The sequence below is a fragment of the Falco biarmicus genome, chromosome 10, assembly GCF_023638135.1.
Source record: "Falco biarmicus isolate bFalBia1 chromosome 10, bFalBia1.pri, whole genome shotgun sequence".
In the NCBI taxonomy this organism is placed as follows: domain Eukaryota; kingdom Metazoa; phylum Chordata; class Aves; order Falconiformes; family Falconidae; genus Falco; species Falco biarmicus.
Window position 1 is genome coordinate 29,641,547 of NC_079297.1, and position 15,340 is coordinate 29,656,886.

General features: G+C 40.2%; 1 protein-coding gene across 13 annotated transcripts in view; it reads left to right on the forward strand.

Annotated features, from left to right (window-relative positions):
- The window catches only part of DENND5A (DENN domain containing 5A), a 70,878-nt gene that overhangs the window by 14,171 nt on the left and 41,367 nt on the right, over positions 1-15,340 (forward strand). For 9 of the 13 annotated variants that reach the window (XR_008824241.1, XM_056353692.1, XM_056353693.1 and 6 more), the window contains exons 2-5: positions 5,978-6,049; positions 6,648-6,757; positions 7,548-8,208; positions 14,022-14,209. Coding sequence is in view for 12 of the 13 variants with exons in the window: in XM_056353692.1 (XP_056209667.1) it covers positions 5,978-6,049; positions 6,648-6,757; positions 7,548-8,208; positions 14,022-14,209 (1,031 nt within the window). In the remaining variant the exon portion in view is untranslated. The remainder of the gene's footprint in view (positions 1-5,977; positions 6,050-6,647; positions 6,758-7,547; positions 8,209-14,021; positions 14,210-15,340) is intronic. The other 4 variants (XM_056353694.1, XM_056353704.1, XM_056353702.1 and 1 more) reach the window with 2 other exon arrangements.

Consider the following 15,340-nt stretch of genomic DNA (forward strand, 5'->3'; position numbering starts at 1 on the left):
GTAAAAGTGTTCTTGGGGATTTGTATTAGAAATTTGTAAGCAATCCATCTAGATATGTGTTGCTGATTTTGCTGTAAGCTGCCTGAGAGGACGTATATGATTAGCAGACATAGCTTGAATTCACAGTGTACGTGGTAAAGAGTTTTCAGTACAGGTCTAGCTTATTTCATGACTACACATGAAGGTTTGACAGGAAATATGTTACTACTTAGCATAGTTACATGCAGCTAGTAATAGTGTTAGGAGCCATAAATTGCACACAAATGGTCGCGTTGTAAACAGAACTTCGCAAATGGCTTAGTCAAAAAAGGGAAAGGAATGGAGTGAGAGGTATGTCTCTGTGGTGGCAGGGTTTTAAGTCTGAATTTCCAGCCCTTTAAAAAGGTCATGTTGTCATCTTTTGTTGAGAATTCAAAATTTCATCTTTTTAACTTACAGTAAATCCACTCTCAGTTGAAACATAATTGTTTTATATATTGGGGGGAGTTCATAAATAATGGAAACTGCAGCTGTGCAACCTAACCAATGTTCTTATTACTGTGTTGGGAAGACTTTTTTTTTCTCTCTCTTTCTTTTCCTGAAGAAGAGCACGGAAGGCAGTAAGTCAGGGAAGAGCTAAAATTAGACTTGCAGAATTCACTTTTTTAATTCCCCCTCAAAGCTGAGGAAAGCTTGGTATATAGGGTTTTGCAGGTTACTGAATCGAAGAATGCTTCAGTTTATTATGGTTTCTGTAACTTTTTTTCTCTTTGTATAATCTTGTAGAAAAGTGTTATCCATTGATATGGATGGTTTCACGCAGGTACTTCCAAAGCAATGCTGTCCTGCACAGGTTGGAAACTCCATGTAGCATCTCTGAGTTCATAAGTCTTACACATCAGACCAAGACACAGACCCAACTGTCTTCTGCTCACAGGCTGAGCATAAGACAAATCATACAGGTGAGAGCAGGGAGGAGCATAAAGAAGAGAGCCAGAGAGGTTGCCAGGGTACGGTACAAACCTGTATTGGGATACAGCTGACATTCAGTAGGAGGTGATTCAGTAAGGTATCACTCAATAAAATGAGGTGTAGTTCCTAGCTCAAATGTAGGGTACTCGGAGTGCATGCATTAGCTGTTCTAATGTGCTTGTAATTAGGACATCCCACGTTACAGACATGTAGGCCAGCATCATTTAAGGTGGTATAACTAACCCTAGAGCTGGAAGTCTGTCAGGCCTTATGGTTCCATACACTGCAAATCGTATCAGATGTTTTTTAGAGGAGTGATGGGGGCTTCAAGGGGCTGGTTTTAACTACGTATTCCAGCTAAATGTAATGTCTTTCAGCTCTTTGGTCATCTTGAACAGGTTGGTATGTGTGCAATACAGTCCATCGAGTTCAGCTTACTGAAGAGGTGAGAGGGAGGGATTGGAGAATCCCCTGCCTCGTAGGTGCGATTTAATCCAGCCAGTACTGAGTGCATTTTGCTGCGGTGCAGGACTGCTGTGAGCTGAGCTCTGCCCACTGCAGAACGAGCCGGGCCAGGCTGGCAGTCCAGCATTGGGCATCCTGGACATCCCTCGGCTGGGAGGCTGCCTTGGAGCTTGTGCCCAGCTGGTGACTTCCCTTTTGATAAGCAGGCTTACTCTTAAGAACTTAAGTCTTTTATGCATGTCTTTTTAAATTACATGGTAACAAATAAGGGGAGAGTGATACGGGACTATAATGAGGGTGACTGCCTGCGTAGTGTAACAGGGGGAATAGCTTGCTTTTGCTACAGTTCAGATGGATAAAATAATTTCAAGTCACTGATTGCTGTAGCATCTTTGCTTCTCTTCCATCTTGTGGTGGAGTCTTAGAGGGTTGATTAAGTGTGTGAAAGAAGGGAGAGGAAGGAAAGGGCATTACTAAAGCCAGATGGTGGTTGCTGGTGTTGAAAAATCTATTACCCAGCATGGCAGGAGCCAGCAGGTGGGTGAGCTGGGCCTCAGGAGGAGCAGCAGCTGTAGGAGTCACTCAGTTACCCCTGTAAACTATGAAAACTCCACCATAGTCCCGTGTTCTGTTCAGTGCGCCAGTTTAAGAACCTCTGTGCCTGTGGTTTACTCTCTGCTTCCCTCCTGTTTTGTGGGATCACTGTGAGCTGATTAAGCTGTTTGTGCAGACGTGGGCTAAACTGGATTAGTGAAACATTAATCTTTGTTAACCCCTTCTTCATTCTCTACTTATTTTTTAATCCAAGTTGTTTCACTGATCCTATTTCGAGTGGGATGCCACCGATAGTGTTTTTTTCCAATGAAAAAGAAATTTTGAGGTTCTCTGCTTCACTGTCATTCCTTTGCTGGGTGCAGCACCAGGTCTCATTCTGAACTGGTGCTTGTGGATTTGTACAGTGCCAAGTGAAATGATGTTTCTCAATGTTTTCGTGATGTTGTTTACATTACAAAATACAATGGGATTCTTACTGCTTTGAAGGTTTAATGTTGAGAAGCGTGTTGACCTGAAACTTCATGAAGTATTCCTGGTTTTTTTCCTTTGTCCTGGAATTTTGTATGTTTATGGATTTTTTTATGTTGTATGACAGTTCCTGACAAATTACGTATATAGCAAATTATGTATATGTAGCAATTTGATTACTGTTTCTGCTTTAAATCCAAACTAATTGCAAGTTTGTAGCCTGTAGGGCAGTTTGCATCTTCATTTCTGTGGAACTTTTCCTATGCTGTGACAGACAGCTGAGTAATAATGGGTATGTAAGGATCATCAAACATTTTTGAAAGGCCTCCTTAGTCTTTAGCAGGTGACACTGTGTTCCATTAAAAAAAAAAAAAATAAATAAAAAGAGTCCCTTTTACCTGGAACTTGCACAAAAAAAATTATTTACAGAGAAATCATGTTTGAGGACTTCTTTAATTGTAATTTGGATCAGTAAGGAAAGTACTTTCTAGCCATCACTTCTGCTAGAGGAGAGGAACCTATGAAAAGCATGGTTTGACGGTAGCAGTTCTTTGATAATCATGAAGTGTGGAACTCTTACTCACTCTGAAACTGTGGGATACATCATATTTTTATCAATTTATCTTCTCTAACGTCTTCATCTTCTCAGTTCTAGAATAAAACTTTGTCCATTTTTGCTGTGGTTTGTCTCCTGTGTTTGTTAAACCTGCACTTGTCTTCAGTATTTTTATCAGAACCATTTTAGTTAGTGCTGAGTTAATCAGATGGCTCATTCACACGGACAGATTTTGAAACCATGAGTTATTTTTGACTGCTGGAGATTTGCTGCAGTTGGTATTTTGCTGGAGCAGGGCGTTTGTGTCTGAGGCTTCTGACTGATCATAAATTTAGAAATTTAGGGTTAATTGCTTTTTAGCTCTGGATAGAAGCAAATAACGTTTGTGGATTCTCCCCGTCCCTGGTCCCTGGTCTGTTGATGGCTACCCAGTGACACCCACTAGCTGCTTAGCGGGAGAACTGAAGGGGGAGCTTAGGCAATGGACTTGCTGGTGCTCGGGTTCTCATTAGTTGCAACAGCAAGAAAACAAGGTGGCCAACATCCTGGAGTTGCACAGATCACCTTTGTGTTCCTGGGTTGAACTTGCCAGACGTTGTTGGTGAGCTGTCACTTGAGATTCCCTGCCCTGTCAGTATCTTTGGCATCACTGGTCTGAAGGTCCACTGGTTTCCTTTGTTACAACCGTGAAGGGTCTTAAAAAAAGAGATGGCTAAAGATGGAAGACTGTGCTGCTCTGAAAGATAAAATGAGCATCACTCTCATGTGGAAGTCAACACGATAAATATGATACCCAGAGCAGCATGGCTCTGGGAAAGAAGTGTAATATGGAGGCACTCCGGCAAGAGCAGTTGCTGTGCAGCAGCTGAATGGTTTGATGAATTACAGGAAGGAGTGTAAGTGTTGCCTTATGTTTCTGTCTGGATCAGTCTTGGTGGGTTTCCAGAAATCAATTTCTGTACTTTCATTAAATTATAGCAGACTTCAGGTCTAAAAAAATTTAAGTGTGTGTTGGAGAGAATATCTCTTGGGAGGAGATGGGGCAAGGCTTCTTAAAAAGTATAAGCATCCATTCAGTGGTGGTTTTGGTTTTTTTTAATCAGAAGGGAAGAGCAGCATCATGTATTCTGCAATATTAATCGTCTTAATGAAAAGGTCTTCAAGTCACAGTGGGTTTTGGTTTTTTTTTTCCAAAACATGTGTGACCTTGCACATAGGTGAACTCGATGATTGTGGTGTGTGGTTTCCAAGTTCATGAGAAAATTTAGCTTTCAGATATATTCTCCCTTATGTCTGTGGAAGAAAAAAGCCCAACAGGAGCAAAACAGCTTAGTAAATGTCTGAGGTTTTTCCTCAGTTACCTAAAAGTTGACATTACATCATCTGCACAGATGTAAATATAGAAAATATTTATAAAAATAGGTATGTTAAATCTCCTGACTTATTTTTGAAACCTCTTTTACAGAGGACTGTCTTTACTTGAGTGTATGTTGGTGAACAGAGATGTGTCATTATGTCCTTTTTTCTTTCTCTTTCTGGGAGATTGGAAGTTTCTTTAAATACTTATTTTCATCTTTTAAGATTGTTTCTAGCTCTTGCAGAAATGCTGTTATGATTTCTGTCATTGATTCTGCTCATTCCCAAGATGGTTATATTTCAATGAAGTTGTGTTGGGTTTTTCCTAACTATCCCCCTCTCTATACGTGTTTCTTTAGTTTTTCCCAAATATGCTTTTTATTCACTCTGAACAATGATATTGAACAAAGTAATAAACAATATAGCTGAGTGGTTTTGTATGAAAATCAGCTGACCTGTGATTTTTCAGACAAAGAGGAAAAAACCACAATCCCTCTCAGTTTCAGTGCTAAAACCCAGAGGATTAGCAAAATAGATGTGAATATTTTGGGTATTGAGACCTGTCCTAGGTCCTGATTCAGGGTAAGTTCCCTGTTTGAGGTAATATTTAAGACTTAGTTTAAACAAAGTCCAGAGTTATGTGACTTCTCAGCTGTCAAAGGACAAAGTTTTGTTTGGTGTAATGTGTTTGTTAGATTCTTTATTGTGTATAGGCGGTGTTGTAACTGTCTCAGTGTGTGGCTACTCTGTGGAAGTAAATACACGAAATGAAGATTCTGAGTTGGCTTAGAAATTGAACATTTTAAATATTACTGTAAAAGTACAGAACAAACCCAACCAATTCTGAAATCAATTTCTATTGCCATGTAATTGCTGCATGTAAGAAAACAAGTGAGGAGTTGAAGTGTTTTTTCTCTTTTGCAGGTGTTGCTGAAATAGTTCCATTTATTTAGAGCATATGATTTCATGCAGTTGTGCCTGATTGTTAGTGCAGCTGTCAACAGCTGCATGCTCATTTAACTAATTGCATTCTAGTAAGATAGCTAAGCTTATTTTAAGATACGTAGTTGTGTGCTTTTTTTTTTTTTAAAGCAACTACACATGCTCAGAAGACTTTCTGCAGAAAGTTCTGTGCTATCACAATGAACAATCATTGCTCTGGAGGAGATCTGAGAGCTTATAAACAAGACTGTACATGTACGGGATAGCATCTGTGAAAAATCGGACCGAGCCAGTTAAATTCATAGACTTCTAAAGGCCTTGAAATGGTCTTGTTTTGGGGGTTATTTTCTTCATCTGCTCTTCAGGAGTATTTTATAGTTTAACATGTAAACCTTTTCATTTCACCAGCAGGTAATTCCTACTGCTGCATCGGTATTCTGGTTGTGTATACAGGAACTATGAGCTTCTGTTACATACTGATCATCTCCTTCAAGAACTACGTACCTGAAATGAGAAATTTGTATAAAGTTGTGTATGTATAAAAAGCGTATTAGGAGAGTAGACTATTATGCATGCTAATTCTCTATAGAATACTTCTGTTATTTTACTGGTATGTGTTAGCTACGTAATTACAGACGACAGTATGAAATTTATAATGCAGTGTTGTTTTTATTTGTTATATAGCTTTATGCCAGTATATACAGGCCTCTAAAACCCGAGATGGTGCCAGCCGTTTCATTTCAAGTGCAACAGAAGGTAAAGGAAAAAGTGTGGGGAAAAAAAAAAGCACAATTCTTTGTTCATCTGATACCCTGTCTTCATGGGCATTTATGTGGTTCTTGATCTTTTGACTTTCTAGACTCTTTTCTTCACAGCTAACTTCTTGTAATAGACGGTGGATACTCTTTTTTTCCTAAGTCTTGAAGAAATTAAGTGATGCCACTTGTATTGTCTGTCTTAAACTTGCATTGTCTTTGCATCTTGTCTATTTGTGCTTTTCTTTAGTAACAAAATTCCACTGAAACTGATGCTTTAGCTATGCTTTAACAAGAATCTGAAATATCTGAATAGTAGTGTAGAGAATTGCTGTCATGACCACAGTCTCAAGGCAGCCACATTTAAAGAAAAGCACAGATACTTAACGATACAGAAATGTTACAATGCTAATCCTTGCTAATATCTGCTGTCTGATTATATGCTAACTAACTGTCTTGCGTTTTCTGTTTCTCTTACAAGGAGTATGTGCATAATTCACTTATCCTCACATCTACCTGCTGATATCCTGCTTTTTGGCCTTATTTGAGCTTAAAGAGAGAATGAAATATTTACTTCTGTATTTTTCATTCGCCTGCAGGGGAGAACTTTGAACAGACTCCATTAAGACGCACATTTAAATCCAAAGTTCTTGCTCGCTATCCTGAGAATGTTGAATGGAACCCTTTTGACCAGGATGCAGTGGGAATGGTCAGTATCACTTAATGGCACATGTTTTTAAGACAAAAGACTACCTTAACAATTGAAGGCATTCATCTATGTTTTCTTTGACAAAAATGTGGAGTCTATTATAGATTGGAAATAATAGTGGATTTCTCTAAATTGTGCAGGCTCAAAAGAACTTTTCATTTAATTGGGACTTTTTTAAAGGAAATTTAACTTAAAACTTCTAAGTGATTACTGCCTGGGAGAGTCTTTTTGTTCCTTTACAACTGTTTTGTTGCATTCTAGTGAAAGGTGTCCCTGCCCATGGCAGGGGGGTTGGAACTATATGATCTCTAAGGTCCTTTCCAACCCAAACTGTTCTATGATTCTAGAGAGTTGGTAGAGAAACAAAGTTAGTCTGCAATTAATGAATGTTTTTGTGCATGACTTTTCTGCTTAATAGAATGTGGTGTAGTTTCTTAATTTAGATAATACATAGAACTGTTCTCTGTTAAGTTTCTGGGCTTGGTGACCAAAGTACTTCCCTTCGTCTGAGTTTGAATTCTATTATTTTATTCCAGTTGAGGTTGGTAGCAAAATGGTTATGGGTTTCAATAGAAACTGCATACAGCCATTTTAATATGTTCCTTTAGTTTTTCTGATTTAGATGCATATTACTTTCTTGTACAGAGGTGTTAACACTTAATGGAATTTAAAGTGAAATACGATGGCAATCTGTGGATTCTAAATCCTATTTTCACCAATGCTCCTGGAGGCAAGGGGAGAGAAAAGTGTGTATTAATTGGTATTATCTCTTCTCCCCCCTCTTTTGCAGCTGTGTATGCCTAAAGGGCTTGCTTTCAAGACACAAGCAGATTCCAGAGAACCTCAGTTCCACTCTTTTATTATTACTCGTGAAGATGGCTCACGGACATTTGGATTTTCTCTCACGTTTTTTGAGGAAGTTACTAGCAAACAGATCTGCAGTGCAATGCAGACGTTGTATCATATGCACAATGCTGAATATGACATTCTTCATACTCCACCCACAAACGACAAAGATAGCTGCAGCAGCACTGGAGACTGCAATGGCACTTCTGTTTCAAAGCTACAGCGTTTTAACTCCTATGACATCAGCAGAGACACACTCTATGTCTCAAAGTGCATTTGCTTGATTACTCCAATGTCTTTTATGAAAGCTTGTAAGAAAGTGCTAGAACAACTTCACCAAGCAGTGACTTCACCTCAGCCGCCACCTCTACCTTTAGAAAGCTACATCTACAATATTCTCTATGAGGTTCCTCTTCCTCCAGCAGGAAGGTCATTAAAATTTTCAGGTGTTTATGGACCAGTTATCTGCCAGAGGCCAAGCACCAGTGAACTACCGTTATTTGATTTTCCAGTTAAAGAAGTTTTTGAATTGCTTGGAGTAGAAAATGTGGTTCAACTTTTTACCTGTGCCCTTTTGGAATTTCAGATACTGCTTTATTCACAGCGTGAGTACTTGGGTTTTGTTTTCTTACCTTGTAGTTGTACTGGCACAGGGTCTTTTCGTTTCTTGAATTTTAAAAAACACACAAACAACAGAACAGCTGCATTAAAGTGGCATTGGCATACTAATGCAGTCAGGCTGATTTATGTGCAGGTTTTGATGTCAAGAAAAGAACTGGAGTTGCAAAGAGAGCGTTGCATTGGCTCCTGGTTTTAGGCACCTAAACTTAAAACTTGGGCTTTTGCATAATCTCCTGTATTTGTGGACTGACTGTCCCCTTTATTGTTGTCTCTGGAAATGTGCTGTTGGGTAGGGTAGTGTGCCTTCTCCCATGTTCCTCTCCAGCTGCTTAGCTGAATTCCCTCCTACCTCTGCAAACTATCCATGCAGTCTGAGAGGATACAGTTAGTTATATAGGGTTCCAAAGAAGAATTAATGATGCAAATATAATTTTCTCGTTGAGTACCCAAAGTCACATTTCAGTTGTTACTTTGAAATAAAATTATCTGAAAAAAGTTTTATTTAACTGAATTTAAATCCCAAATCTCTGTTAAGGCCTTGAAACAGTTATTGCTGAAGTCACGTGGATGAAGCTTGATTTGAAAGAGGATAGGCAGCAATTAAGCTGAAATAACATCTGTTTATCAAATAATAAGTAATATGGTGTCGGTATCACTTTTCTGCATTGAAATTTGTGAATACTGGGCTGCTTAATCTGCATCCTGTTTACAGCCTTTTGGTGCAGTTTGCTAATGTTCAGAATACTTTCAGAGCTCCTAGTGAGATAATAACAGAAGTTACTGCGTACTGCTGGTGTTGCCAACGACCAGGTTGAAGACTCTTCTAAAATGCTTTTGATACTCATGTACTCTATTTTCATATTACTTGAAATGGGGGTGTGAAATACTTTGAAGTTCAAAAAGTCAGCTTTTTCTTCCTGTAATTTCTGTTTTTGTCTTTGCTGGGACGTTCTGTTTTCTTCTACATGGCAGTGAATTAGAAAATTGTTTTAGTAAAGTGATGGCTTGTGTTTCTTAAAAGGATATCAATAGGAAAATGGAACTTGTGACTGAGGTTCTGATTATTGATACTTACTGGTTTCCTTTTGTTTTGTTTTCGTTTTACGTCTGGGTTTGTTGTTTCTTTTCTTTTGTTCTGCTTTTAACTGGAAAATATTCCTAATACAGTCTGCTCTTTGTTCTGTATGGTTGACTAACTTTTTTTGCTGTTTAACAGGGAATGTTGAATGGAGATACAGCTAATGGTGCACTTTGTTCTAAGTGCACTCAGAAATTGGTTGAACTTTTGTAAGGGCTTTCTCAAATTCTTGCATATGTAGTAGTAGTGTGAGCTCTAGGTTGTCCTTCAGAATATAAATCTTAACTTTTAAAAATGTTTTTAGGTTTGTTAAATCTCTTGGTGCTCAAACCTGTAACAGTTGAGGTGGCTGGGATCGTTTCTCATTCTCCTAGATCATACGAGATTGCAATATTCGTTGGGTGGATTCAGATTTAGAACAGTACGTGTCAGGATCAGAGGGTTCGCTTGTAAGATTTAGTTTTAAAAAAACAAAACAACAAACAAACAAAGAAACCCCACCCCAAACCAACCAAAACTCTTGGAGGACTTTGCTGCCAAATGAAATTCTTCCTGAAACTCTTTAGCATCTTAAGTTGCAGTCAGTCCTTGGAATAGGAGTAACTTCACTTGGCAGTGAATGTGTTTTGCTTTAAGATTCCTTTGACATGTTTCTGACTTTGTGCCTCTGGAAATTCTTCTTTTGTCCCACTATATTGGCACAGCCTTTAAGTGTAAGGCAGTGTAAGCCAAATGTAGGGAATGAATACCTCGATTTGATTGTCCTCTTGAGAGAGTTGTCTCTCGTGTGAAAAAGTGTTAGAGGAATGCAGGTGCCTGTAAGACAGTGAAGAATCTGAAACTGCTCCTAGTGCTGAGCCAGTGCTGAGGAACTTCGGCAGAGAGACAGTGTTGCTGGAGGCCTTCAGTAGTGCCCTCACAGGTCATCCTGTGGGAGCTGGTTTGTATTCCTGCAATTTATGTTGTTCTTATATCTGTAAAATAGACTTACTCCTTATCTCTGTGGAGCACTTAGAGCTCTTCTGAAAAGGGCGCCCTGAATTTAGACAGCTGTGAAATCTGGTTGGAGATGATGATTTTCTAAACAGCTAAAAAAAAATAAAAGGAGAAGTGTGATGTGCCACTGCCACAGACTGTGATCTTAAACAGTTTCTGTTTTGACCAACTCTAATCTCATAGATAGGACATTTTTCTTCTTATGCCTCCAATGATTCAGGGAACTTGCTGCTTGGTGCAGGCATCTTTAATCACAGAAGTAAATGCAAACAGGAGGCACTTTGACCCACTGCTTGTACTAACCAGTTTGTTATTACTGCAGTTACAGGTTTGTTTGTTTTTTTAAGTGAAAGGCCCAATTGAAGAAATGTATGTTTTCTCTGAGCTGTGCTCAGAAAAATTCGTTAAAAAATGTTTCTTTTACACCACGCTTTCTGCTATGAACAGCATGCCCAAAGCAATCCCTTTAGGGAAGGCTGTATTCTGATGGCTCAACTGCATTGCATGCTGCCCGTCCATACGGATTGCATATAAAATTTTGTGCCTTTCTGTTCACCTTCAGGATAACGAGAAGCTTAATCCTGGCAAGTAGCCCATCTTTCTGGTTTATCCATATGCTTTCTGAAGATGCCCTAACTTGTCTGTGGTAATGATCCACCACTGTAGGGGCGACTCTCTGCTCAAAGCAGCAATATGGGAGTTGCATGTGGAATGGAAATTACTTGACAAGCACAACAGTATTTCATTGTGAACTGTGAAGTAGGAAGATTAGAAGGAAAAAAATATTCCAGAGTGTGGTCATGTCATGTTTTAAATTTGGCCAAATCAGAGAATTTCTGTAGGCACTTGGTAGACTTCTCTCTGGTAGAATGGAGAGGTGGAATCACGGTTCTTACAGTGCCACCTTGTTCCCATCCTGCTCCTCTTGTTCCAGACCCAAGACCCCTCCATTCTTCTTTTTCCTGGATTTACTTGCCTTTTACAGATCAACAAAAATGTCTAGATAGACTAGATATAGATAAATAGTAGCATAAATAACTCTTCATACACACTTTAAAGGGTAAGGTATTTTACGTACAGTAATTGGTTAGGAGAACAAATTGGTGGTTTTCTGTGCTTTTCAGTAGCCATGTTAAAAAACAGTGGATTTTCTTTTCCTTGCATCATTAAGTACTTCCCAAACGAATACCGCACTAGTGGTATGTTGTTTTTTCCCTGCCAGTGCTCTTGTACGGCACAAGGCCAAAAGACTGTGGCATTTGCACCAGAAAAAGCATATTCCAGTTTCCAAAGCAAGAGCAAGACCACTACTGAAGTGCTTCGTCCCTCTTTCAAATTTTTTGTTGTTGTTGTTATTTTTAAGTCTTATGGAATGCTTTGGTATGAGAAGTGTGTGCTGCTCGCTTCTTTTTTAAAATGAAAGTAACTCCGTACCCTCTCAGCATAGGTGTAACTTAAGAAAACATGCAAGTTATTTTGGTTTATGTTTTCAGGCTTCTTGCCCTTGGCCTTGTCTTTTGCCAGCAGCTCCTGGCTTGCATAAAGCCTGCAGAATGTAGTCATTGTTCCTTGTGTGCTGTGACCGTGTGGGCCAAATAGTTGGGAATGGCCGAAGCTGTGTGGATATCCAGGATCAGAGAGCTGCATTTGCAGATAACTCATTTGCAGGAGGTAGCTGCTGAGTGGATAGAAATTCTGAATTATTGATGTTACTTAGTATTAGCCTTTCAAATTAATTACAAAAGTTAGCTTAATGGCAGAGGGAGAAGCTCTATTTGAGTTAGCCAGCAGTGTTAGACAGGGGAGGTGTTGTGTAGTAGGAAAACACTGTTTCTATTCTGAGACTTGTTCTTTCAAATAAACAAGCTGAGTGCAAACCAGCTGGAATGTTTGTATATCTATAGCTGCATTTAAAGTTCCTTTTAAAGCTGAAGAAAATAGGATATGGAATGGATTCTTCTTCCCAAAGCTTATCATTAATTCATCAGTTCTTTGCAGTCAGGTTGTGATTAAAGGTGCAAACCAGTAAGTAGTTGTGTAGGCAGAAACTGGTATCCAGGCAGAATAGGTGGAGTGATGCTGGTGATGTTGGTTAATTGTTCCCTAATGTGTTTCAGTCAGAGTAAGCGTTTAGTAAAAATTTTAAACTGCTTAAGCTATTCTTTCTTGTTTTGTTTGGAAGGCTTCAGTCATGGTAGATCTGTTGTGGGGCAGTGACAGGTAGCTCTGTGCAGTAACCTTTTCCACCACCAGAGCTTGGTCTCAAAAGAAAAATCAAAAGCCTAGATTGCAGAATTAGGACTGGTGTTAGCAAAACCTGTGCTGAGTTCCACTTAGGTTGTGGGACTATTTGCAGACCCCAAACTCCACAACTCTATCTTCAAACAAAATTTATCATGAATGCCAGGAACTTAATTTCTTGGCTCCTGTCTTTTGCTGTCTGCAGGTTTTGAGTGGAGGATGGCTAAAGGATAGAATTAAAGCCATAACCTTAGGAAGTACACAGTTAAGCTTAATTTTTTTCCAGAACATTTGTTTAGAACAGATGTTACTCCTGCAGTTTTCATTTGCACTCCGCGACAGTGTGCAACAGCTTCAGAAACCTCAGCACCTGAACCTGTGCATTCAAGTGTCTTTTCCAGTTTCATACTCTCTGTAGTTTTATGAACGTGTTAGGAGACATGCATACCCCACACCCCAACACACATATGAAGGATACAGATACTTTTTTTTTCCCTTCCTCCTACTTGCCCCCTCCCCCTCCCTTTCCTAGCTGGAATTGGATATTGTTGCTGAGTAGTGAAAAAGGCATCCTATGCTTCTAATTTGTACTGTATTTATAGCTTGATGGAAGGTAGGAATTGTTTTGTCTTGTTTTATACTTAGTCCAGCCTGACAGCTCGAAAGGAATCAGCGGCTGTGTTAGACCACATGCCCCGAGTTCATCTGGTGTTGCCTCTTCCTTTACAGTGCATAGATCGGAAAAAATGTTTAAAGATGGTTCCGTAGTACAAAAGAGGAGGGTGAGGTGTTGGCCCAGCATACTGCAGCGTTAACTGCTCCATCCACCAGCTGTGGAGTGAAAAGACCTTTTGGTGTGCGTGTGGCACAGGTGCATTTAGCACTGCTGTTGAATTCTAGGAGATGAGTTGTTGGTACATTGAACTGAGGCTTTGCTCGCACTTTGTGAAGGATAAATGAAGCTGATGCTTCTTATTTGTTACACAGTTATTTTGGTCGCGCTGTTGGGTTGGCTACTATACAGCATGCTTTATAGACATTTAAATGCTCTTTTGAAAAATGTTTATCTGAGACATACCAGATGCCTTGGGTTTCATCCAAGGCTTCCACAGAAAGCCGTAAGCACAGGGAAGAGAAATTATTTCCGATGTGTTTCTTAACTGATGACAATACTGCTTCCATACTCAAACCGGTGTTCCTGGTAACTCTGCTATAGGTAGCAAAGGTGACTTAATGGATGCTGAGACTCAATTTGCTCATTTCCATATGACTTGTAAAATGACCTACTTTGCGTTGAGCTCTTTTTGTTGTTTCAGCAAAATGTGCTTGGGTGTACAAGTCTGGGCTTTCATTAACATGCCGCTCAGCTAGTAGTGGGTTTTGTGGTTTCTGTTTTAAAGCAAGCTCTCATGTCTTTAACTTAAATCTCTTCATTTACTTAAAAATGGTTGTGAAAGAATTTTTTTTCTTGATCTTTTTCAGATTATCAGAGACTGATGACTGTGGCAGAGACCATCACAGCACTAATGTTTCCGTTTCAGTGGCAGCATGTGTATGTTCCTATCCTTCCAGCATCCCTCCTTCATTTTCTAGATGCTCCTGTCCCTTACCTCATGGGCTTGCACTCTAACGGGCTGGATGACAGGTCTAAGCTGGAACTTCCTCAAGAGGTGAGAGGAGCTCGTCTTGACTGTTTAAATATTGTACATGACTATGAGGGAAGGGAGGAATGAGCCAAAACACTACTGCTAACTGTAACAGCTGTTATGAAGTTCTTGCTGGCTCTGGTTTGGGATAATGCTTACTTTATTTTTTGGAGATGCTGGAGAAAGTCTGGTGAAATAGATAGATAAATCCCTGTTTTGAAAATTGCGTGCTTTGATTAAACTAATTTTACAGGTGTTGATGTGGTGGGATTACAGAAATGATATTTTTGTGCTGCAAAACTTATCCCTAGCCCTGTAGTGCTAGGAAACGCAGGCAAACGCAGCATGAACCCCCAGCTGTGGCAAAAGGCTGTGCAGCAGCTTCCATGTGGTGCCAGGGAGCGAACCTCGACTGGCTCCAGCGCTGTACCGTGCTGGTTCTTGGCTGCGCGGCGTTAGGCTGGCTTTCCCTGCGCTGCATTTCTGAGTTGGTTTGCACAGAGTCAGCCTGTCAGGTGCCTGCACCAAAACTATTTCAGACTTTTTCTTCTAGAATGCATCCTTCAGTCTGCAGCAAAATGTCAACGTATACTTGAGCAGACTGGTGCTAATTGGGATAGTGCCCGGGAAGCCCTCCCTTGTGGTGAGGCTCTGTTAGCACCAGGTGCTGCATAAAGGAGATGCAGGTGGTCTGTAAGGGTTCTGCAACTCATACATGGGGCAGGGGCTACGTTCAAACTGTTTAGAGGTTGTTTTTATGTTCTTTATCCCACTGTTAAAATATTCTTTTTAGGGTTGCGGCTAGTTGTGAGGATAAGGGGAACAAGGGTGGTTGAGCCCTACCTGAGGTAGCAAAGGGAAGGTCAGCGGGAGCCACTGAGCACGTGTGGGAAGTGTGGCTGGCGTCTGCCTGGCTCGTGAGGCTGTTGCATCCGTCGCCCTGGAATGGTTTATTTGCTGTTGTATATAGCAAACGCTGAGTGTTAGTGTGGTCTGGCTGGCTGCTGTCAGGAAGCCGGACCCCTCTATCAGGTAACCCTGTGGGAAGCGAGTGCTTGCAGAGTCACTAGCTGCAGAACAACACAGCTCTGGCCCCCTGCTAGAGTCTGCTTACTTGTAGGTGTAATTTTGTTGGGGAGGGAGGGAGTAAACTGT